General features: G+C 40.5%; 2 protein-coding genes across 3 annotated transcripts; one reads left to right on the top strand and one right to left on the bottom strand.

Annotated features, from left to right (window-relative positions):
* Positions 1-1,099: 1,099 nt before the first annotated feature.
* LOC113677848 (mediator of RNA polymerase II transcription subunit 9) lies at positions 1,100-5,373 on the top strand. The gene is made up of 3 exons (XM_027194687.2): positions 1,100-1,258; positions 2,454-2,581; positions 3,431-5,373. Exons 1-3 carry the CDS (start codon positions 1,121-1,123, stop codon positions 3,495-3,497), a joined length of 333 nt encoding a protein of 110 aa, XP_027050488.1. The 5' UTR covers positions 1,100-1,120; the 3' UTR covers positions 3,498-5,373.
* A 210-nt stretch (positions 5,374-5,583) lies between these two features.
* Positions 5,584-23,762, bottom strand: LOC113677835 (sacsin). Of its 2 annotated transcripts, none has more exons than XM_089212640.1 (5): positions 23,620-23,762; positions 21,913-21,999; positions 20,820-20,908; positions 19,881-20,145; positions 5,584-19,570 (listed from the first exon to the last, which is right to left on the bottom strand). In XM_089212640.1, the coding sequence occupies exons 2-5, from the start codon at positions 21,941-21,943 to the stop codon at positions 6,795-6,797; spliced, it is 13,161 nt and encodes a 4,386-aa protein (XP_089068766.1). In that variant the 5' UTR covers positions 21,944-21,999; positions 23,620-23,762; the 3' UTR covers positions 5,584-6,794. The 2 variants fall into 2 exon arrangements, with proteins under 2 accessions (XP_089068766.1, XP_089068767.1); XM_089212641.1 differs by lacking the exon at positions 23,620-23,762 and adding an exon at positions 22,165-22,283.
* Between the last annotated feature and the right edge of the window lie 1,062 nt (positions 23,763-24,824).

Genomic DNA, 24,824 nt, shown 5'->3' with positions numbered 1-24,824 from the left:
AGAGGACATGTTTGAAATGATAGCAAGCTAAATATTTACTGACACAGCTTAAGGGCTAACTTTAAGCGTTTTATTTAAGGGGTTGATGTACAATGTAAAGTATATCATGATGACATTGGAGCCAGTGGATTGGGAAACTTAAATGTGCTTGTAGTGTTAGACCAACACAAATTAACCCCTTTAACTCCTAAGATCTCATTATTGATTCTCTCCTTTATCTGTGACACATTTCCTTGTGATTTAGTTATGAGGAGTTGGTTTGAGATCAAGATAATAACTTCTATCTGATCAATTTGAGTGTTCTCATTACCTGTTTGTTGGATAATATTTGGATACTGGGGAGAAGTTATGTGTAAGAATCACTTCTGGGAATTAAAGGTTGAAGGGCATGTGAGACTATGAAACCATCTATGAGACAATGTGAAATTTGAATTTAACCTGTTAAGTCCCAAGATCTAATTGGTTATTCTCCCCTGTAGCTGCTACATGTTTTCTTGGATATCAGTTTCAAGAATTTGGTGTTAGATCCAAACTTAGATACCAACTTCTACCTGATAAGTTTAATTATTCTCATTACCTGTTTGCTGGACAAAGTTTGATATTATAGGGAGAAGTTACATGTTAATCACTTCAGATAGTTAGAGGGTTAAAGAGCGTATGAGACTGAGACCATGCAGGAAACAATGTATCAAAGACCTGTAACGTGAGGTCACTCTTGATCAACAGCAATGACACATCCAAACAGCATAGCACTTGAAAAGGAATTCCAAGGTGGTGCCCTCTTTTGTCTGACAGAGGCAGCAATAATTTTAACTTTGCCAATCTTTACATCATAAACTCTTATTCCCATTTCAGAAAATGACTGCTCTTCTTCATGAGAAGAGCTTGTAAGTTGTACACTATCATTTCCTCACAAGCAAGTTTATCAAGAGGTGCCAACCTGTGCATATTTCAAAGCCTTTTTTTTTAGTGCGAAGCACCATAACTATACACAGTTCACACTAACATCTTCAAGGGAAATTCTTGGTTAGTCTGTTCAAATTGCAAAAGAGTACATGGTTGTAAGTAGCCTGTGTTTTGCTGACCAATCAAATCGCCTGTTTCGTGTAGTGGACTGGGAATGACAGCTGTGGTCAATATGGCTGCCAGTGAATCTGAAGAAATCGATGTAGCGAAGGAGTTTAATCTTCTCCCGATAATATTCGAAACGATTCAGGCACTGCAGAAGACAAACGATCCCCAGGAGTTTACAAAGAAGGTATCTCTATGTTTTCTATTTCAGTTTCGATAGATTTTCGCCTTACTGTATTCAAGTGAAATACTCAGTCTGGATTGAAAGCACTAACTACAGTCGAACCTGTATGAAGCGGCACCGTAATAAGCGGTCGATTGTCAGAGACCCGAAATTTGTCCCCCTCAATTACTGTAATTTTTACCTCTATTACGCGGTCACCTCTTAAAATCCCTTAACTGATTCCCAACGGCCTGTTTATAATGTTCCCACTAGTTCAGTAGTGTTCATAGCTGCGAGGATTGTTCTCCACCTGTATTCAACGGTCACTACAAGCAGAACCATTCAAATAAAACTAAGAATAATCTTTCGAGTAAAATTCAATTCATGTTTATCTATCGAAATCAGTGTTAGTAGCATTTTTGAGAGAGTTTTTGTACCATAGTGGTCACTTAGGGCACAGAATGGCTTTTTTTTCTACCATACCCTTATTCTGGGGAACCTGTATCAACCCTTTACCCCCAAACATCAGTTTGCATATTCTCTATACTGTTCTCTATACATTTCCTGAAATGCTGACAAGGAGAATTTGTTTAACAATCAAGAGCTTTATAAATTGGTGATCATTTCCTTTATTCTCATGACCTTAATGTTTGATTCAGGGGTGATGTTATAAAGAGAAATTAGAAGCTGGTCACTTTTGGGGTTAAGTAGTTGACTTGTATTAAGCAGCTACCCCACCATTCCTTGTGGGTGACTGCTTGATACACATTCAACTGACTGGTGCCCCAAGAAAATCATTGGAATTGGAAAATTGTATGTAGGTTTTCACCTTTTTGATGCAACAAAAGATGATGTAATGTCTTATCTTATTTTTTCGAGAACCATGAATGTTCTATTTTATGCATTTTATTTGTCCCCATGAAGTACATATCCTGTCAAAACCTTGGTCAAAATGAAACCACAGCTGTTCAAGGACAATAAATATATTTTTCAAACAATGAAATAGCCAGAAATTCATCATGCAAAACAAAATGGTTTACAAACCATGTTTAATTCAGCTCTTAATTGTAGGTCATATAAAATGAAAGAATTCATTCACATTAAAAGATCTCTAATTAGGATTTGCAAATAAAAAAAAAATCATATCATGATTCACAAGGAAAAAAGTTGCCTAATCACACTTCATGTCATAAATACCTTGTTCTAAATGTTGTTTTAGGTTAATGGTTTCCGTGCAAAGTTGCAACACTGCAGAGCATTGTTAGACAAGATACCTGGGATAGAAATGAGCTGTGAAGAACAGAAGGAACTTTTAATTAAGTGTAAAACCCAATACACCGAAAAATGGTAAGTACTTACTCAGTAACACTTGTAGTAAGTAACCGAACAGTCTAACTACCCTGTATTTTTCAATCTTTCCTAAGTAGCTTATGGTTTTGAAGGGGCATAGGGTGCTTTTTTCTTGAGGTCAACATTGAAGAACAAAATAAAGATGTTTTGAGTGCAAAAGGGATGAAGGGGCATGGGGAAAGAGTGATTTAACCAATAATATTTTATTTTAGGGGTTCAGAAGAACAGGGAAAAGTTTAGTAAATCAAACAGCAAAATTTCCTTATCATTAAGATTCTTTCTTTATCCTTAATCAGTTTCAGACATAATGCTTTTTCTGTCATTTGACCCTTAAGATTTTGAGCCAAATGAAACAATCTCTTTGGCTATGAATAAGACACAAAACAAAGCGTTTTTCTGAAATAAGCATAAACTGCATAGAGGTTTGTACCTTAGGCATTTCTTGCATGCTTGGCAAAAACAAAAGAGGATAGGTGAGGTCAGTCACATCAGCTTATTTTTGCAAATAAACTGGGTATAAGGATATGCTTTTTTTAGATTTCCAGAGGTATTAGAGAGTGTATGTGCTTCACATTCCTAACCTGCTATTCTCATATACACTCCCCTCAGAGTTGGTTTATCAAATTTTCATGAAGCATGAGTATAATAGACTGTGCTTATGGGCTCGACTGTGTGCAAAAATGGTGCATATGGCCTCTGCAACATGGATCCTCGTACTGAGATTTCTTCACAGTAAAATAATAACAATAATGACAATGGTAAAGGTAATAAAATACATACCCCACGCACATTTTAGGGTTTGCAAAGCACCTGAAGCTTTTCCCTCTCTGTGTATTATTTCAACAGTGAGCTGCTGAGAAATTACAGAAATTTGCCGGTGTTTGCAGAAGCTTTTGTCAAGGAGACAAAATAGTTGAAATTTTGTGATGTCAAAAACACTAGTTGGAAGATGCAGAGGTTAAAAAACAATTGAGGATGCCTTTGTGCTGTTGGGAGGAGACTTCATTCCCTTGGAATGAGAGAAAATTCCTGCCTCTATAGGCGGAGGTGGGGGTACTTGATCATTCTCTTTGTTATCAGTTGGGGGAATGTTTGCTTCACAAACTCTGATTAACCCTGGTGTTTATTAGACCAACCCTCAATCAGACTGCACAGTCAACCTCTTAATTGTAGAATTTCCATTTTCACCAATACTTTCACTCCTAAGCTTATTCCATATGACAAACAGGTCTGAAAGAAAGGTCTTTCTGGAAATCAGATTGAAATCACTTTCAATAAATTTGTCAAAAGTTATATATTCTTAACTTTGATCAATTTCCCTGTAAGCTTTGCCTTTTTTTAGAGTATAACTAACAATCAATGTTCTTCTTCATTACTTTTATGCACTCCAAAGAAAACATTATGTAAGTTGAAATTGATAGTACCACTGTGTTGACTGAGGAAGAAGTAAATACAGAGACAAACTGAGGAACTATGTAGAATTTTCTCTTTTGAAAAGATGATGTATTAATAACCAACTATACTGATCAGATGTAGGTATTGGTAACTTACTGCCATTCTGCAAGCCCCAGAGACACATATCTGTGTGTCTCCTTGAATGTTTTGGGAACGTCATTCATTTCAAAAGATTTTATAAACATCACTTTCTATCAAAAAAGCAGAAGGAATGGGTCATCATGTTTTGTTAACTAATAAAATATCTTTTGAATTTTGCTCTTGTTGAGTTTTTTGCCTGCCATTACATTTGTTCCTCTTGTGTGGTATTAGTTCAGTTGTTCTTAATACATGCTCAGAGATGTAGGATCTGATTATTTCCTGGATGCCATTGCATGAACAGATAACATTTTACTAATACTCTGTTCATATGATGACACCCAGGAAATAATGAGATGTTTCTATTAAATACTTTTGATAATAAATGACTGTGAATATATGAAAATCATATATGTGAACTGTGGATAAAGACATGAATATGAAAGCGATCTTTGCAGTAATGAACACTACTCGAGCAGTAGTGAAAATAAGGCCTAAAAAAAATTTAGGTCTGTACGTAATTTGAACCTATGACCAATATAATGACCAAGAGAATTTAGTATTGAATCAATCAATTATTCCCAAATTAATATTTTTCTTTATTCCCATCACTTATCTGGTTGATATTGTATAGATATTGTAGGGAGAAATTCTGTCTTGGTCACTCATGGGAGTTAAAGGGCAAGCTTAAATCTATCATGTTCCCTCAAGGTCCGCCAGGGGAATGTAGAGGGAGCTATGTTTATGTTGGTGAGGTCAATTTTATCAAAAGAAAAATAACTTTTTATGAAGCTGTGTTACTTTTGCAAACAAGCTTTGAATGTTGAGGGGTGGTTTTGGTTGTCTAAAGTTAGTCAGGGATTTGCCAAAAACTAAATGATGTAGTGTTCAGGCTTTCAGGGAATACCCAACCACAAGTTGGACCTTCAACAGGTAGCTTGGAAAGTAAAACCATTGGAAGTGTTGAACTGCGTTTTCCCAGTAATTTTCTCCTTTGATAACATTCCAGAGTGTGTAGACTAACATTACTTTGGGTAGGAAGAGAAAAACAGTTGTCCTAGATAAGAAAATGGGTTTAAGGTGAAAGAAGTCTACTCTTTTCTGTGTTTTATTGTGGTGCACTGTAGAAATTCTTACCACAGATTGGTGTTGTTTCTAAGTATTGTGTTCTCAGAACTTTATTCCTCTTCTCATGTGTTCCAAATGGTCTTAATTAACACTTGTACAATTCCAAATAAACCATATCATGCTCTCTGGTTAGGCCCAAATTTTCTCTTTGGTTGTTGCCCCAAACTCACTTTTAGTCAAGTCTACCACAGTAAAAGACAAATTTCTAGATGGATTATTTTTCCCAGTTTGGTATTCCACTCAGTCCAGTTACTTTCAATCAGCTTTATCCTTGCAACTTGAAAATAATTTTTTAGGCCTTTGCAGTGAATTAGTAATCAAATATGAGAATGAAAGGATTTTTTTTACTAAGTATAGTATTGTTTATTGTGGCATAACAGAAGTGGTGTCACTTTTATTCCTGTGATCATGAACTTGTTAAAGCTTACTGCTTCAACTGATGAATTCCATCTGTTTTACCCCGTTTTGCTCAGGTACAATTTAGAATTTTTTCCTTTACTCAAAGAAGAATGTGAGCGGCAAGTATTAGCAAAAATTATTTGAGAATGAGTTACCCGCGCTTGGAGACACAACCTAGGCTTCAACACAAATGAGCCCCTCCCTTCTGTCCAATTCCTAGAAAACAAAGCCCATAGAATAGTTCTCTCGATACTTACGAGTTTATGATGAAGTGAAGAAACAGCACTTATAACTTTCAAAGGAAAGGAAGCCACGTTGCTTGCAGAATACTATGCGGTAATTTTTCAAGCGAACAATCTTATTTCTCGAATTATTTCCTTCCATTTAATGGTTATTAGAATATTACAAAATTCTTCATATTACTCTAAACTACAAAGAATCACCTTTTGGTCCCTTGATAATTCAACGTTCATATTTAAAACGAATTCTAGTAAATATAGACTTGAAAACATTTTTCCTTAACGAGAAAAAATGTATGCAACGATTCCTTATGGTTATCGGCTATAGCAAAAACATACGAATGTGTTCCTATCACTTCGGCAAACTACAAAATATTAAGAACTCTTGGAAAGGTCTAGGTCTTCTTATGAGGTAGTTTTGTTTCTGTTCGTTTTACGAAGACACAGACTCAAATTGGCAGTGCAAGATTTTTTTTTGTAAGCAACACCATGCACCACGGCTAACCAACGAGAATTGTAAAAAAAAAAAACACTAAAAAAGTGATATAAACTTAGTGTTCGTTACCTTATGAATCCCTTTATGAAGAGAGCCTTGTCACTACAGTAAAATATTACTGGTTAAAAATTTAAAATGCAAAACAACTAGGATGCTAAAAACTAATTTTATATACAAATCGCCAATTTCTCTTCAGTTGAATATTTGAATCATAATAAGCAACATTAGTTCACTTTGGCCAAAATTTGGCGTCATGCTGAGATAAAGATGCGCTAGTAGTGTCCTTCCATTTAGCTAGTTTAAATGTTTCCAATTATTTTTAAGATCCCGATGCCTAAGGTAAAGCAATTACATTTTTAACAGTATTTGGAATGTTATACAGTCACAGAGACTGAATGAGAGTCATCAACAGTGATTATGGTCCAACAAACTGTTCTAGTACTTCCAAAACTTCTGTGGCCAGTCTGAACGCTTCTTGTGCTTGCTGAGAATCTTGGAACACCTCAGCAGGCACTTTAGCTGGGATGTGCTTGTTAGGATATCGAGTGCCCTCGTAATAGTTGGACAGCTTGGCTACTTGCGGTGTCACATCTGGAGCGCCAGGAAGCCGTGAAAGATCATTTGCCAATAGAACCAAATCGTTAGATTTCAGCTGCCTGTCATCGACTCCTGATAGAGCGTAAAGAGCTGCTTTGAGAGATTTCTCCGCGATTTGATGACATTGGAAGCAGACAAGGTAGTAAAGTGGATCTCGGGAAGACAGAAGATGTTTTACAGAGCGCAGGTCTACTTTGCTTTGACGAATCCACATCTTCGCTACGTGTGGATTAGGTGCCGTGTAGGTCCTTCTCGAGTGTGATCGGAAACCAGTAAACCGTGGGTTGTGGCGGCGGTAGTTGGTGTAGCTTGAGCGCTGTCGTCGAGCTCTTTCATTCCACTGCTTGAAGAAGTCAGAAAAATCTGGTGGCGGTGGTCTTGGATACCCCTCATCGCAGCTTGACGACTTTCCTTTTGATAACCTTTCAACCTCGTTTTGTATAAACTTCATGACCTCATTTGCAATATCCTGCATGTCCATGTTCTTGTCCGGATGCCATCGCAGGTATAGTCGCCTTATTGCTTTCTTTCTTTTATCTTCAGGAAGCTTCCAAATTTCGGCCAGAGCTTTTTTTACCTCTCTCAGAGCGTTATCCAATGTCTTAGGCTTGGGTGGCTCACTTGCTTCTTGAGCGGGCCTCGATGACTCCGCCCCTGCTTGTCCTGTACTTTGGCCACTGGCTCCCGCATAAGGCACAACCTCCATCGACTCTGAAATAGACTCTTCCTCGTCTTCTTCCTCTTCTCCGCTCTTCTGCGGTCGTCTAAACTTGTACAAATCCAGAACGTCGACCTCTTTCCTTTCTTGGCCAATGTCTATTAGATACCTACTAAGCAGGTTACTCTCTCCTTTCTGTTTTCTTTTTGTTCTGTCCTTTTTTACTTTAGCAGAATTAGACTTTTTAATCTGGCGGACGATTTTTGCATGAATATATTTCGGTTCCTCTTCGGTCGAATCTTCTATCTCATATGCAACAAACTCTCCTGGGCGAAAATAGAACTCGCTGTACTGCTCTAGAAGCTCGTGTAACTCTTCGGGGACCTCGGAACCAAGAATCGGTTCCATACCTGGTGTTTCGGCAGCTTCTGCATCATCCGACACTCCAGCATTATCCAGTGTCATGGAAATATTCGCCGGAGACGGACATTCAAGGATAGCAGCCAAGAGTAATAAGTTCTGTTCCCTGATGAAACAGCCGGTCAGGCTGTATATTTCAGAACATATCTCTCTCCTTGTATTACTTGACTCAGCACCATGTTGGATGAAGATATGCTTTTTACCATTGTCCTGCCCCACGAAGCAACCAGAGTACGTTCGTCTCTGACTTTCAGGAATTACTGTGTTGGATTCATTAACGATTAACTCCGTGCATAAGGTTTCCATGCAACTGATGGTTAGTGCTTTTTGAAAACTGTGAACTTTGTCGCAGACCTCTTTTGTCAATTTGGCTTTGTCGTACTGGGATTTCAGTATTCGTAGAATTCCATTTACGAGATCTGGCGAATACAATATGTGACGTAAACGATCCGTAGCCTCACATTTCCCTTCCACGTCAGCTTGGCATTTCTTTTCTCTGCATTCGGCCTGAAGTTCTTCCCTCACCAAGGATCCCAAGGACTTTGTTTTCAAGTGGTCTGGCAAAAGGTCAACGAGCTTATTAGGGCTTTCCATCTTTAATTGGTATTTTGTTAGGTCATCAAGAAACTCGAAAATAGAATCTGACAGACGACGTTTGAACTGAGGACAATCAAATAGGACCAAGTCTGTCGATCGCCTGAGCTGTTCTTTTCTGTTTGGAAGATACAGGGTTTGGACTTCAGCTAATGGGTCGATTCCACTGCTATCTTCTTTTCCGTCGAGTATGGCGTGCAAAGTAGTAAATAGGCCAAACACAGCCTGTTTCGCAACTTTTAATTCATTGGGGTGCATTTGTTCGTCTCCACAAGATTCTCTGAGATTAGTTAAAACTTGAGCAAACTGCACAGGTGTTGCTTTCTCCATAGCTCCAAGTCGCTTGAGCAAGTGCTCAAAGATTCCATATTCCCGAGGAACTTTGTACAGGTACGGCGGCTGTTCCTCTTCAAGATGAAACGCAAGCTGGTTGCCGCGGACGAAGACACGCCCACCTTCTACAAGAACGCAGGGAATATCGGAAAGCTGTTTGCAAATTGTATCACAATTGGCTGAACAAAATCCATTAGAATTGGTACCGCTACAAGCACTAGTATCTGTAAGAAATTTATAAACTCCTGTCATGATTTGGCTTAGACGTCGCCGTTTGGGTTCTGGTTGCTCTCGATCGGCACGCTTTGAAAGAGTCTGTGAAAGGTTTCTAACATGACCGATGACTTGTTCCAGTGAGGGCTTCATGAAAACTTGAAGGTTTTTAAGCAGTGGTTTCTGGGGGTTTGGAATAGCCCACTCTAAGAGAAGGGATGCAGTCGTCCATGCTAGTGCCTCATGCATGCATGGAATTGAATGCTTGAAATGGTTGAATGGAGGAATTTGATCTCGATTAGGTACCAGATGCTGCCGTCGAAGGAGACTTAAGTCGTCACTCGCCTTTGGACAGGCTACAAATTTTATTGTGGAGAGGTCCTCAAGGAACTTTGCATCGTGCAGAGTGTCGTCCCTTAAGAGGTGCTTAACAAGTGTCTTTGACTTCTTTTCCAATGAAGGATAATTTGAATTGCTCATCTGTATTGCTTGTGTAGCCAATTGATTGGCAAAGGTTTGGAATTCCGCTTTGCTGACTTTCTGCTTTAAGCCGATTTCGCGAAGGAGCTCCAACCAGGTTATATTGTTAAACGGTTCTGGTGGCTTTGCTTCACGTGGCAACATTACCGCGAAGACTTTTACGCCTGGATCATGAAAATAAGACGCAGTTTGTAACGTGCCATTGGCGTCTGGAATAAATGCCAAGGTGCTGAGAGATTTGAGAACTCTTGCTCGTTGCTCTTCGTTGCAGTACGGAGGCAGTAAACGTCGTCTGACGAAATCCAAGTGAAGCATTCGAGTTTCGTTTCGGAGAAGGGAAAACTTTGGGAAAATGAAGTTGATATAACAATCTGTATGTGATTTATCACCGATACCTAGAAGATCCTTGTATAGGCGGGTCAACCTGGGTTCGGGCGCTAAAAATACGCAGTTATTTCCTGTCATCCAGATATCCGACTCATCAGTTGGTAAACCCACTGGGATTTCGTAAACTGATTTAAAATTTCCAAGGCTGACAAATTCTCCATGGAAAGTCTTGAAAAACGGCAAGTTTTTCACGATAAAAGTAGAGGTTCGGTCTTGCTTTAAAGTTGTTAAATCATCCTGAAAGAATTGCAACATGTAGATCTTTTCATTCTCGGATAGAATATTGGAAATGTCGTCTTCCTTTATCAGGTGATCCAGTACTTTCAGTATATCTTGCGATGAGTTGGAGTAGGAGACACGAGACTTCAGTATGTCCGATACATCCCACCTTCCGTTATTGCTGATAAGATTGACATTAACTTCTGGACATTTCAATTTCCCTAACAAAGTAGCAACACGCTCCTGGCCAGGTGACCATGAATCTGAACGGGTGAGGTCAAGAATTACTTTTCCTTTGGAAACTGGTGCTAACTTCCCTGACTTGGTTGGAAGGATGGGCCAATTTTTTAAGGGGTCTAGAGAAAAGGCTTCGTGTTTTCTCTGGTAGGTTTTGTGTAAGAATTCCCATAACCGTTGCATCCAGCTTTCAGACGGTTGTTCATTCTCATTCCATGTTATTAGAGTGTTTGTTTCGAACCAGCCAGGATTTGTAGAACTCGGAAGAAGCAATGCTAATGCACTGATGTCAAATTCCCTGAGAACACTTTGATCGGAGGCGAAAATCTCTTCCTCGAACTGAAGTAAAGCTGTGGCTAGCGTGTGTTGGATGAATTGAAAACGCTGAGTTGGTACCAGATCGGCAAACAGGCTTAAGAAAACTTGGCCATCTGTCTTAAATCTCCTCAGAATGTTGTCTTCAGTCAGCAATAAAGGCAAACCAAACATTTCTGTTGGAAATTTTTTGGCTTTCATGCAGTAGTTAAGGAGAAGGAGAACACCCTTCACAGAGGCAAGCTTTGTCTCTCCAATGGGACATGGTAACGTACCGATGCTACTCGGGTTCTCCTTTAGAAACTTAATGACGAATTCAGGTGTGATCTCTCTCACATTTGTGCCTGCCTCTTTAAAGCCGTTAAAGAGTGTCACCGAGGAATAAAGAAGCTTGAAACCGACCTTCAAAAGGATCTTCAATAGATCTCTTTCGGATTCACTACCTGAAGTCAAATTGTTAAAGAAAGCTTGTGAAGGAGGAAGCCAAAAGCAACGAATTACTTCTTGGACAACTGGAGCAGCTTGAGGAACTTGAGAGGTCTCCATAGTTTTGTCAGACGTTTTTTTGGCCATGGGAAGCAAATTAGTATCCTCACTGCAAATCATTTTGAATACTTCCTCTGCTAGAACTTTCCACTGGCTTTCTACAGATTTGAAATTTGGAAAGAGATGATGATACCATCGCATCCCTTCGTGAAGATTGTGTTCCCTTGGGAAGCAAGCAGCATCTTCTTCTTTCGACCCTGGTAAATGGCCTCGCGCCACTAACATCAGTGAGATGTACGCCTGGGTCAAAATCTTGGTTTTGATGAAGTGGTTCCATTGGCTTCCGAATCCTTCTTTTTTTTCATCACGCCACAAATTTCGGCGTGCAGAATCTAAATAGAAATGACCATTCACATGAACCGGGAGCCCTGTGTTAACTGGCAATGGCAAAAAGCAGAAGGCCTTGTGCCTTGGTTCACTTTTCTCGTTGAAATGGAACTTTGAATTCTCTGACTTCTGTGAAACCTTTGCCGCTATTCCTCCGCGAGGTAGGAGACCAAAGCCTCCACCGTTGGGAACTTCTTCACTTGTACTTTTCTGGAGACCAATACACTGATGAATTAGCCATTTTTCCTGTCGTAATCTATGTTCCTGAACAAGGAGAGGATATGTAATTCCAAGCCACTCAATTTGATTCGTCTCCAGAGTCTTAGATACCTTAATATGATTTGCAAGCCTCGCGCGTTGTGCTTCATCGTGTGGTGTCAGCTGTACCGTAACCGAGTAAATTTCCTCTAGACGGTCCCCTTTGATTTCAGACAGAGTTATGGTCTTTAGGTGGTTCAAAAACAAAATAATTTCTTTAGCTTCATATGCCAACAGGTTCATAAATTTGATCATTTCCGTGTGAGAAACCCGCTTTTGAGAGATTGACGACGTGCTTTGTGTTCTGAGAGGAAGGCGGAACATAGTTGCGGATGTCAAGTCAAACAGGTTTTCCAGATAGCAAGGAAATACATCACGGAAGTCGGATCGTTCCTCCGCACCAATTGGTCCAATGATACGTCCTGGATTCTCCTTAGTCGCTTCAGGAGCATAACGGCAATGGGGGTCGAGAATGCAAAGCGTGTCTCCATTTGTGATAAAGCTTGGGCAGTCTGTTAGGTGGTAGACGGCATTAAATCCAATTCCGTACTGACCTGTCTTTGTAGGATCGTCTGTTTTGCTTCCAATTCCAAGCCTTTGTATCCCCTCTAAGTCCTCTTCGGAAAATGGTCGGTTGTTGTAAACACACAGGGCAGGACCTTGCAGTTCCTTCCAGTTGTCACTCAACAGCTGGTCCGTAGGATGGTTACGAGGGTCAACAATGAAGTGAATCTCAGTGGCCCCTGCATCATCAGCGTTCTGAACAAGCTCCTTTAGGACTCCAACATCGCATGGATATGCTTTCAAAATTCCCTTTAAACGGTCAGTAAGCTCCTCTCGCTGTCCAAACTCACGTCCGATTGGACGAGATATTTTGGATAGTTTCTTTGTTCGAATATCAATTGCTCCAAACCTGTGTGCAAGGTCAATCGGCAGGTCCTTGTGAACGTAGTCGATACCACTCGTAGCAGCCACCCATGGTGCATCATTAATGGCTAATTTCTCAGCTGGTTGTAAAAACAGATTATGGTCTGGCAGAGGAATCTTCCCTCTTTCCGTTTCAAAGGATTTCTCCGAGGCTTCCGATATCTCCTCGATCAAAGATTTTGCAACTTTAAACTCTTTCGTAGAAAGACGTTCTCCTTGCTTCTCCTCATCGAGCTCGTAAAGTGCAGAAATGACGTCTTTGGTGGAGAAGTGCTCTTTGATTCCTGTCGCTTGAAATAACCTACGATACTTCAATGCAAGATTCTGTGGCACCTCGTTCAGGTAAGGCTCACCAAATCGCTTCCACGCGAAAGCAAGTCGAGAGGCCAATCGACACTTTCCTTGAACCAGAATCCATTTCTTTTCTTGCAATGCATGTATAATTCGCTCGCCATCTGGTTCCAAAACAAGTTCTTGTAAATAATCGTATATGCAATGGAAGACTTGTTCCAAACTTTCGATCGCATGGGGCGACTGGACTGTTGCTTGAACTGCATGCTCCAACTGGCTAAGAACCTCATGGGCCGATGGTTTACGGGAGTTGAAACCAAAAAGATGCCGCGTTTTCTTGCTTAACCGACTGCAGCCACTCCCACTTTCATCAAGGATTGGCCGTGAGGACCCTGCGACAAACTTATACCTATCGTCGTACATTTCTTTCGCTGGAAGGATACCACTGTTCCAATCACTAGTACCTCTCCATGGCATTACATAGTTTGCTGGCTTGGCAAGAGTAGGAAACATACTGGTTTCCATTAACTCCTTTCTATTCAATTCTGAAAGGGGGTCCATTTTCTCAAGGTGGTCATTAATATACTCGATGAGAAGGGCGGATCTCTTCCTAGCGTCTCGTTCGGCTCTTTTACAGAGCTCCGACACAGAGTTTGCTCGCTCGATCAAGGTTTTCCAGTCAAGAATATCTGATAACATTCCCAGGTTCTGAAGCATGAGAAGACGTTCCTTAGTTTGATAACATGACCCAACTGGGAATCTCCTATCGTCTGCTGAGAACAGAGTCGCAGCAGCACCTTTTGGGGATATCAGATCCACGGGAAACGCCAAATGCCCTGTATCTGGCCCACAAGGGATACAGCGATTGGTTGAAAGCAAAGATTCGTACAGATCGAGAAGCTTATTGGATCGATTGCTAGCATGTCGTCGAAGGCATTCATCTATGAGGTGGCACACAATGGGATTCCGAAGCTCTTCGGGTATTGCCGCGATATTCGGGAAAAAGACGTCTTGGAGAAACTTTTCTTGCGTCATCGTACGTTGGTCGATAACTTCCATACATCCAGCCTGTTGAAATCCTTTCTTGGCAAAGTCTGGAAGTTGTACTATTTTGTAATCAAACTTTTCAAGGACGATCTCACTATTCGGAAGCTCCCGTAACTTGAGGTCTTGGTAAATACATTGAGTTACTGGGAGCCATTTCCCTCCTGTGCGCACTAAGGGTAGGTCACAACTTGCGATTCTTTGATAGAAGCTCTTGATGAGCGGTTCCCATGCGGACGATTGAAGTTGGTCTTGATTTGGCCAGAGCGTGAAAACATCGTACAACATGAGTTTTCCTTGTGTTTGCATGACAATCATATTTTCCAAGAGCTGAACATAGGCCTGAGTCAACGCATCCTCCATGAGGCTTTGGTTCCACCGCACTTCTAAAGGTTGACGGCCGACATCGGCTGTAGTACCTTCCCAGATTCCTCGGCGGTTTGATGTGACTGCAAAGTAGCCATTGGCATGCACTGGAAGACCTGTTGGAATACTAAGGGGTAGGAAACAAAACATTTCTCCAGGTACTGCCTCTACTTTTTCGAAGCCATCGCCTTGGGTGCAGATCTTTGCTGCCACTCCTGAGGCAGATAAGAGTCCCTGCTTCTTGCCATCCTCACTAGTTGCAAGCTGAAAGGAATTTTCAGTACCGAGACAAGAGGTCACAAGCCAAGACTGGGTTTCTTGACACCTCTCTTCATTCTTACGAGAGATGGTGGAACACACAGATACAAGCTCCGTTAGTTTAGGAGATGGATACCTGGCAAAAGGGTTAGACTGACTAGAGGACTGTCTTGTCCATGCTGCGCATGACTTAAGAAAGGTACTTTCCATTGCAGAATTCTTAACTGGTATACATTCTGTCTGACTTTTTCTGCAGATTTCAAACAGGAGTCGCGAGTCTTTAGAATCAGTCGCTTTTTCATCCACTTCAAGGAAGGACACCTTTCTAACATTCTGTGAAAACAAAAGAAGGGTCGGTGATGATTCTCGGAAAGAAAACATGAGGGACCGTATTTCCTCCTTATTGTAGATCTTATCACTGATTTCGCCTCGCTTAGTTCGGAATGCAAATCTGAAGAGAGTCCCTTGAAAGTAGAACTTGTCATGATGGCTGGGTGGAGTAGTGTCACAGCCAAAAAACCCACTGAAGGGTGCAAACTGGTCAGGAAAACAGGTTAAACTGTTCTTATTTACTGCCAGATCTATCTTTATTCCAGGCTTCGAAGCATCCTTTATGTGGGAGCCAAGATGTGTTGTTTCCGGATCAAAAAAGACAGCATAACTTCTGGTAATGAAACTTGGAACATCAGTAAAGTGGTAAACGGAACTGAAACCAAGACCAAAGCGACCAATCTTCTCAAGATCTTCCTTTTTCGTGGCACCTGCCAGTCTCGATATATTTTTCAGATCACCATCTGTAAAGGTTGCATTGTTATATGCTAACAGGGCGGGACCTTGGCATTCTACCATTCCCGGTGACAAAAGCCTCTGGTTTGGATGATTGCGCCAGTCAAGAACGAACTGAACTTCTGTTGCATCAGCATCATCTGCATTCTGCACTAATTCCTTGAAGACACCAACCCCTTCTTTGTACTCGTTCAGAATATTCTTTAGCCTTGTGGTAATTGGCTCGTGAGGACCTGTTTGCTCAATACCTAAAGCCTCTGCACAAGTGACACGGGTGCTGATTGGTGGGACACCAAGCAGAGCAGCGGTTTTGGAAGATATAGCCTCGTGGATCATCGGAAATTCGCTTGTAATGAGAAGTTCTGTCCCTCCTTTTCTAAGCCACTCTGCGTCACAAAAGGTGCACTCCGAACATGGAACCAACTTTAACGTATTATCCCAGGTGTGAATTGGCACCAGCAGACTTTTTCGAAGTTCTGGATTGAGTTTCTTTCCATCTCTAACTATCCAGTGGAGAATCTCATGTGACAGCTTTCGATCATCTGTCACATCTTTTAGATAGTCACTGCTGGTGTCATGTTTGTCTTTTATCATTGTCAGAACACGCAACAGATCGGAATCTTGAAATTTTTCACGAACACCACATCGCTGGAAAAAAGGGTTGAGGATTTGAAATTCTCGTGGAACTATGTAAAGGTAAGGCCTCAAGTTGATTGTGCAGCAGGATGTAAATGCTATCTTTGACGGTGATGAAAATCCATCCCCATGCCAAATCCACTCAGGAAAACTGTTATCCTGGTTTACAGCGTCGATGAAGCTAGTATTGGTGGATCCTTCTTCGTAGATCTCCTTCAACATCACTTGAAAATGATACAGAGCACTCCCGTTTACGCCATTCAATTGTACCAAACAAGCAGAACGCAACTGGTTTAAAAGGTGGTGCACAGGTGGCGATTTGTCCCAACCAAAAACAGCCTCTAATGCTTTGGAACAAGATTTGGAGACTATTGGTGCTGAAGCTCCTACGAGAGTAGCTTTCGATTGGCTGAACGTTTCAGATGGGTTGTATAAGTGCTTTGTTCCTGAAAACCAAGGCATCGCACCTGGATAAGAGGAGGGACGACTCTGCTTTCTTGGGACCCATCTCTCATTCATCAAAGTTTGGCCCAAGGACTTGTCAGGTGGGTTTTTGTCAAGGAACTCTAACAGAGCTGATGCTTTACGGGATCCCACATCGCTGTGAATCTTATCAACTGTTTTAGCCACATGTAGAATGTCCTCTTTATTTGGAATACTCCTCATACCAAGTTGTCGAAGACGTAGAAGGATTTCTTCTTTAGCGAAACTTCCATTTGGAAATTTGTCGTTTTCGCTCTCAAACAGTTGCTCCAAAATGGGTTGTTGTGGATCTAGAACGGAACATGGAGTAACTAACTTATCACTCCTGGTGAGTACAAAGGGCAGTTGTTGAAGAGATGCATGAAATGAGCTGTCTTCCCCGCAAAAAAGGGAATACTGGCTAAGTACCCAGCACATCAGCGTAGAGATCTGTTGGTGATTATAGAAATTGCTATGTATGCCACTAAAGACAATGTTCCTTAGAAAGGTTGTTTTTGCCATCGGTGAGATTCCAAGTCTGTGAATTAGGGTATGAGATTGGCTATCTCTTAAGGCAATGACCGAGGACGCTCTTGGTATTGGCAAGGATTGAGGAAGTTTGAAGTCATAGGGTGACACTCCATGAAATTGAGATCCATTTCTTAGAGCAATGAAGGAGTATCCATCTGCTGCATCAAAAATAGGAAGGTCATACAGGAGGTTTCTTTGATCACCACTTAAGGACGCGGAAGAGAGGAAACTTCGTAGCGCTCGCTTCTCATCTGGGGAACAACGTGTAATCGCTGATATGCACCTGCTTTGATCCAAGGTGCAAAAGATCTTTAGGACGTCATGGGGATCAGGTGTGGCAACGTATCTATTTAGGGTGTTGTGATGAATGTACGATGGAAGATTTTCTAGAACAATGCAGCCAACTTTTCCAAGCAAAGACACAATAAGCGGCGGTAAACAGATACTTTGGTAATGTCTTCTGATAACTACGCTTGATGAACTCAGCTTCACCATGCTTCGGTTTCCAGCACATGTGTGCGGAATGAGTGGGAGGTTTTCGAGCAATGAGAGATCAGTGGGGAACATTCTCTGAATCCACATCCATACTGACTCCAACCAGTGCTCTGGTGGATGCCCATTTTTTCCTGGATACCAAGGTACTGAATGATTTCCCCCAGACCACTCTGATGGAAGCATCTCTCGCAGAACCTTGGCAGCAATGGTTTGGTTTAACTTAACGAGTTGCACCGGTTCGATTGTATGTGGATTCGCATCAGTGGCAACCTTCGACAAATATGCAATGGCAGGTGTTTGAACGTTGTCGTCGAGGAACTTATTGTCCATGTTGTGGAAAATGGAACGGGGATTGCTCGTTGACGAAACGTACACAGCAGCGGCTGGTTCTCGGTAGTACTGGATTGAGCGGAAATCAACAAAACTTCCATTTGCGAGAGGCAAAAGGGGAACACCTTGCATGTCGCTAAGGTTCTTGTCCGCGAGAGCAAATTCGAGTAGTAAAAGCTTCTTCTCCTTCGGTACATTGGTTATCTTCCAGACTCCCTTTTCCTTCTTTTTCAGCAGAGCCCTCAAGAATTCGGGAGTGATGGTCTTCGTAGGTTCTGACCTGTATTTATCAATCGCAATCATGACGTGGCTTGGGACGATTACGACGGCCTCATTCGCTTGCGTCAATGTTTCTAGAACTGCGTGTCTTGTTTCATCGGAAGTATTCTGAAATTGGGTAGTCATTCTGTCAAGGTAAGCGTCACCAAGAGTTTTCCACTGACCGCGATGTGCAAGGGTCCAGAGGATGTTTTCTTTTAATAAAATCGAAAACATGTGCTCTAGCATACACTGCCAGTGGTTTTCAACTTCCTGAATGTTTGGCCATGACTTGTACACCAAATCTGCTCCATCTGAAGAATCACATGAATCTCTAAGAAGGAGCAACACGTTGGCGTAGGCTTCACTCGCAACATGCTGCACCAGTGACACATTCCATTCTGCGGTTGGATCATCCTGACAGTCAAGGCCTGGCCATTTAAGACCACGCCGATTATCTGTGAGGCCAAAGTAGCCATGCACGTGAACCGGCAACCCTGTCCTGGAGTCAGCGTCTGGCGGAAGTGGCAAGAAGCAGAATATTCTTCCAGTTCTTGATGGGAGAGCTTGAAGTTTGGCTGCACTCACTGGTGTGGCACAGGCCACCCAAGGCAGGAGACTTAATTCTTGGGACAATTTTTTGAGAGTTGAATTTCGAGCATCAACCTGGTGGTACACAAGCCATTTATTTTCCACCTCTCTTCCTCCTTCAGTCTTTTCAAGGACATGCAAATCCAGAGAAAGATTGATGTTTTTAATTTGCCCGTCGCTCAGCCTTCTCAAATTATTCAAAAAAGTTCTCTTCTTCTCTCGAACTTCTTGCCGGCAGCTGTCACTCAGTCGAACTGTAAAGACATGTCTTTGAATGCCTCTCTCATCAGTTTCAAACAGAGCAATTTCTTCAATATTTTTCAAGAAGAGAAGAATGACAGGTGCTTCCTCTTTGAGGGCTTGAAATAATCTGCCGACTTTTTCCCTACTGTAAACCTTTTCGGATAAGTCTGACGGTGCTCTTCGCAGCGGAAAACGAAACAAAGTTCCATTGTAAAATTGAGTCGAAATTTTGCAGTCTAAGACATTCTCGTACGGCTTGAACTGGTCTTCGTGATTTTCAAGGAGTTCATCCTTAAGGGAAAATTGCTGACCCGTTTCCCCTCTACCAAAGTGTATTTCGTGAGGATCAAGAAATACAATACAATCTCCACTCACGATGCTGGGCAGATCTAAATTATGTGATAAGAAGTAACCAGTTTAGTAAATATAATTGTCTCATTATTAAGTGCAGATACTCGATCTGTTTCAACACGCACGTTTAAAAGATGTGCAGTTGCTAAGTTGAACGGACGATTTTAGAACGTAACTTGTTATGGTTTTTTTTCCTAGACGCAAGGGAAAATTTCTCGGCAAGGATTTCCGCTCTTATGTTTCCAGTAAGTTTCCAGTAAGTTTCTTTTTGCATTGCAATCCGAGAATTTCAATGATCTGCCACGATGTCACATGGTAATGATTTTTATAATCCTTAAAGAAACTTACCAGTCAAATGATAAACAGAATTGAAGCCAATTCCAAATCGACCAACTTTTAAAGGGTCATTCTTCTTATTGCTATCCATTAGTTTCTGCAAGTTTTCCCAGTCACTTTCCTCGAACAGAGCATTGTTCTGAGCATATAAAGTAGGACCCTGGAACTGAGAAAGACTGGGTGCGACAAGAGAGTTCCCTCCGTAAAAGCCTTGACGCGAATCAAGGAGAAAGGACACTTTTGTGGCGCCTGCGTCATCTGCATTCTGAATAATTTCCTGAAAAAAGACAACATAACCCAGGTTTCAAATAACGACGAGGTAAACAAGAAGGAAATGAATGTCACTTTCCTCAATTTTTGTACTACCTTTTATTTATGTACCACAACATTTATTTTATGTTGACTCGTTAGCACCAGTTTTTCTTGTGTGACCGCTAAGTCATGCAGTTATCATCAACGCATTATTGTTGAACCAAAAGTAAGGAGAGATTTCCCCTTTTACAAGTAAAAAAAACTGCAAAGGGAAACAAAACAAAAACATCTAATAGGATTTAAAAGGGTCCCATGTATCTCTGCTTGGTACATTAAATATGAATTATTTTACCCTCAAGCAAAAATGTAAGCGGTCACAGATATATCACTATTGAATTTTCCTTTTACAGGGAAATAAATTACCTCCGGTCACGACTCATATAAGGTTTCGGTTACTTTTATTGAATTAATCAATTCGTCAATCGATTATTACTGTGGAAGACCATTCTTCCTCCTCTTACTGTAATCAATAATTTTGAACACTCCATTACTGCTGATGTTTTCCCAGTCCAGGATTACCCTCTATTCATTAATTTATTCGACAGAAATGAAGCCTTAATCTTGCTCTTTTAAACCGGGTTGATTGTACAAGTTTTTGCTGATCTGATGCAATGCTGAGAGAAACATCATCATTCATACCTTTAAGATTTGTCCTCCATCTGGGTATCTTTCCAAGATACTTTTCAAAATGTGGGTTAATGGAGGTCTCCTTTGGCCATAGGACTTCCCTGTTATGGCAAAGAAACAAAACCGTTGTAAGAATGAGCAAAACGAAACTAACCAGCACAAGAGTATAACAAGGTAATTTACTATTATCAGCTGACTCGATAACGTAAATTGGCAACCGTAAAGAGTTTAAAAGCAGACGTTTCGAGCATTAAACCCTCCGTCAGTGGGATTGGAGGAATTGTGGGTTGTGTGTGTGTTTATATCTAGTACAAGAGTAACAACCTACAAACATAATATGACCTCTCAATTGAGCCAAATTGTAAACTGAATTCTGAATCATTTTGTTTTCTGTCTTTTATGTTCTTTCTTAAAATTCCTTACTTGACATTGATGGATGGTAGAAAATGCTCGCTTTGGTAACTATGTAGATTATAAGACCGGTTTAGAAAAATGTTATCAATCTTTTTAGAGGTTAAATTCTAATAACATTCGAACTTTAGTGGCGTCTAAACATTACAAAGCTTCCGCTATTCATTAAAGTTCCCTCAATGGTACTAGCAAGGGATACGTACGTTCTAAAGTGAATATGTACAGAAAATCACTTCAAAGTTAAAATCTCAGTTCCTCTTGAGACCCAATATATTTAAGTTACGGTGATAAAAAAACCTTCAGCTTTGAAATGTTTAACATATTTCATGTGCAAATACTCCCCATAACTAGCATTTACCTTCACTTTCCTGAAAGGGTGTCATACAGAAGATAAGTTTTTGATAAAGTTATCGCACCTTCAAAGTCCTATGGCCCCATTCGGGTACAGCTCGGTTTTTTAGATACGAAATGCTTCATAGTTTACTCGGCAATAGATTTAAGGTAGACCATAATCTCGTAAACATCATGGATTATTTGTCTCTGTTTTACTCAACATATCTTTGAATATTGTCATATTTGATGCTTATAACTGTTACATGGTTAAAGATTTTGCTGTTCAGTAAACTTAAAGGATTGAAGCCCTTGTACATGTTGATAAATTAAGGGCAAATTGCAGTAAAATTTCATCGCTTACCTTTAACAGTTTTGGGAGGCTGCTCTGCCATTGTGTCATTCGAACATCTTCGATGAAAGCTCAGGAACTTCGTCGCTTTGATTTTCACTGTAATAGAGACGAAAATAAAAACCTTGTGCTATAGAAGGGCACTTTTTAAATGTTAATAAATCTATCGACAACCTTAATTAGGAACAAAATGTTTGAATAGAATGTAGGTCAGATGACTGACTCATGCGTTTCCATAAAACTGTTCGGTCAGCTACGACTTACATCTCTATAAATTAAGGAGAGGCCTTTGCAGTTTAAACAACCGATTGGAGAACTAATTTCATATGTTTTGAAGATGTATTTATTGACTGGAATAGTGGAACGTTCTAGTTGCATCCTACGCCTTGCTATTAATAAGATTATCTATTAGGTAACAAAATTTCTCACTTCTGATTGGATGAATGCATACGGGATCCTTCTGAAAATCCATAACAAGGTATTTCGGAAAATAATTGACTTGTTTGTTTTGAAAAACCAGTTCAAAGAAACACGAGCGTTTTGCAAACTGTTGAAAAGTGTTTCCATCAATGTGCCCTGTGTAAGAGCGAAAAAGAAAAGCGGGTAAAAAAAAAACTTTTTGTGCGTCTCAGAATTTTTGGTCGCTCAGTGTTCATAGGTGGGCGTAAATATATTTCAAACAGCTCACTTCTGCAAGCTTTTAGCTATTCGGCGATTTTCATTTGGGAAGAGATGGGTTTCAGTTAGTTGTGTTTCAGAAGCTTCAGCGTTTGAATGGGTCTTTTCACTTCAAATTTTCGGTCATATCCAGCTCCGAGTGCGTCGATCGGTACGCTGCTTAAATGCAAAGTACCCCTTCACTTACTTCGACGACATAAGTATTCATTTTGCTGGTGATATTGACCTAAGTTTCTGTAGACAGTTAACGACATTTGCTAAAGAAAGCATTGGGCGGTTCATAAAGAATCTAACCTCTTATCGCATATAGAGTGAGTTGGCTCATTTCGGTCACAAGCAGTTTACATCCTAAAATTATATGTAAAACAATACCAGTTGATTATCATAGGGTCTGCATATTTCATTCATTGTATATATCCTTAGGTTGATCACGGAAATAATTTCAAGTCCCGACAGATAGAGTAAATACTGCATCCAGAAATCTTCAGAACGTACAGCAGTGAATTGGTTTCCGACCTTCTAGGAGAGCCAACATCGTCAATCGCTATTGATTATAATTTTTCACGTATTACCAGCAATGAGAAAAGAATCTGTGAAATGCCTTCGATAAACGCAGACTTTGCCGATGCAGGATCCTTGATATTTGCGGGCCCTATCGCTATCAGTCGAAAAAATAACCGGTGCTGGTTCTAGAAACTATTGAAAAATAGTTAGAAGATGTACAATTCCAAGCTGAGGTAGACACGTTCAGAGGGATCGCCGGGTTTGACTTGTCAGCATTCAAGGAAGGAAGTGTAAACTTTCTCAAAAAAGTCCTAAGGCTCGGCCGAGAAATTTGGAAAGTGATACGATTGTTTACTCCACCGAAAATATTTCCTGTTATGGCTGGATCGTTTCCCAGAAAGCAAATTCCTATTAGTTTTGTATTCACGAAGTTTGTAACTTGTCTGCCCTGCGATCTTGGACTGGTTCTAAAATTGGTCTAGTCATTAAGCAACTAGATTTCGCCAAAGAGTTGAAGCGCAAGTAAATAACACCTACCTCAATCTTCCTTGCTGTTGCAAACATCCAATCCAGTTAAAACAAATTATAGCACTTTTTATCGCCGTAAAATTGAGTCAATTTCCTCAACTACACCGCTCGACATTCCCCGAAACTTATTATGTAAATGGCAGACGAGTTCTGAGAAAATGAGAGTTCTCCGCCAATCATGGTGTTCGGTACGCCATTCGATTTCACGACCGGAAATCGAAAGTGATTCTCGGAACCCAGAGACTAATTCTTGAAACGGGCTCAGTCAAACAAAGAAAGCAGTGTTTGTTAAGATTGGACGATTATCATGCTTAAATGTCTATTTGATCGTATTCAAGGTCAGGGCATTCGGTTGCTGATAGAATCAATAGTTCTCTACGAAATTTAACTTGAAACAAACATTACGTCTAGCAAAACAAACATTGTTTTAAGCTTGTTTTGGAATTTCTCATGCAGTGGAGAACAAAGAGTTTATCTGAGCCTGTTAGTACTTGGTAACACGTAATTTTCACTCGACTTTGATTTAAAAAATTGACTACCGATAATAATTTTATTACGTTACGTTACACAAACTATGGTCACATCTGCCAACTTATGTTACATTCATTCAATGTTTACTCACGCGTGAATTATTCAATGTTTACTCACGCGTGAATTGGAATCTTTTTAAGCAATTCAATTTTTATTTGATTCTGTTAACGAGGGTTTGAGACATATTGGAGGCCAGTTGCACATCTTATATGCATTGTTATTCCTATTCTTATATTCTAGAATACTATTAAACAGACATTTAAGCATGGTAGTCGCTTAATAAACATTGCTTTCTTTCATAGTTTGATGCTACTCTAGTTTGTAGATTTAATGAATGTAACCGAAGAAGTTACAATTCATAGACCTAACGTTTCGACACTCGTGTCTAGTGCCTTCATCAGGGGTGATCTAAACGCTGCAACAAGAGGTCCTTTTATATGATCGCTAATTAGCGGCCTTTTTTCTGACGAGGTGTAAATAGGGGTCAGGAAGCAAACCGTCACGATTTAAAGGAGCGTTGGCGGAGTTATGGTTAGTTAGGCATGTATGCTCCGATAAAGCTGAATTTTCCTTTTTGCAAAGGAAAACCGCTTTTTGGTGCTCTTTTAACCGTGTACCAAGCTGACGTTTGGTCTGGCCGATGTATTCGTTGTCACGTTGGGTGGAATAATTCTAAAATTATC

The sequence above is a fragment of the Pocillopora damicornis genome, chromosome 7 (assembly GCF_964200805.1).
Source record: "Pocillopora damicornis chromosome 7, jaPocDami1.2, whole genome shotgun sequence".
Taxonomy (NCBI): domain Eukaryota; kingdom Metazoa; phylum Cnidaria; class Anthozoa; order Scleractinia; family Pocilloporidae; genus Pocillopora; species Pocillopora damicornis.
Note: the sequence above shows the minus strand (reverse complement) of the source record. Positions and strands in the feature narration are given on the sequence as shown.

What these genes read in the sequence shown, in the direction of transcription:
- LOC113677835 (XM_089212640.1), bottom strand. Translation starts at nt 21,943, where the DNA reads ATGGCAGAGCAGCCTCCCAAAACTGTTAAAG. An exon ending in GCCTCCCAAAACTGTTAAAG is followed by an intron (nt 20,909 to 21,912) that starts GTAAGCGATGAA and finishes TTGCCATAACAG; the next exon opens with GGAAGTCCTATGGCCAAAGG. An exon ending in TTCTGTTTATCATTTGACTG is followed by an intron (nt 19,571 to 19,880) that starts GTAAGTTTCTTT and finishes CACATAATTTAG; the next exon opens with ATCTGCCCAGCATCGTGAGT.
- LOC113677848 (XM_027194687.2), top strand. Translation starts at nt 1,121, where the DNA reads ATGACAGCTGTGGTCAATATGGCTGCCAGTGAATCTGAAGAAATCGAT. An exon ending in CCCAGGAGTTTACAAAGAAG is followed by an intron (nt 1,259 to 2,453) that starts GTATCTCTATGT and finishes ATGTTGTTTTAG; the next exon opens with GTTAATGGTTTCCGTGCAAA. An exon ending in ACCCAATACACCGAAAAATG is followed by an intron (nt 2,582 to 3,430) that starts GTAAGTACTTAC and finishes TTATTTCAACAG; the next exon opens with TGAGCTGCTGAGAAATTACA.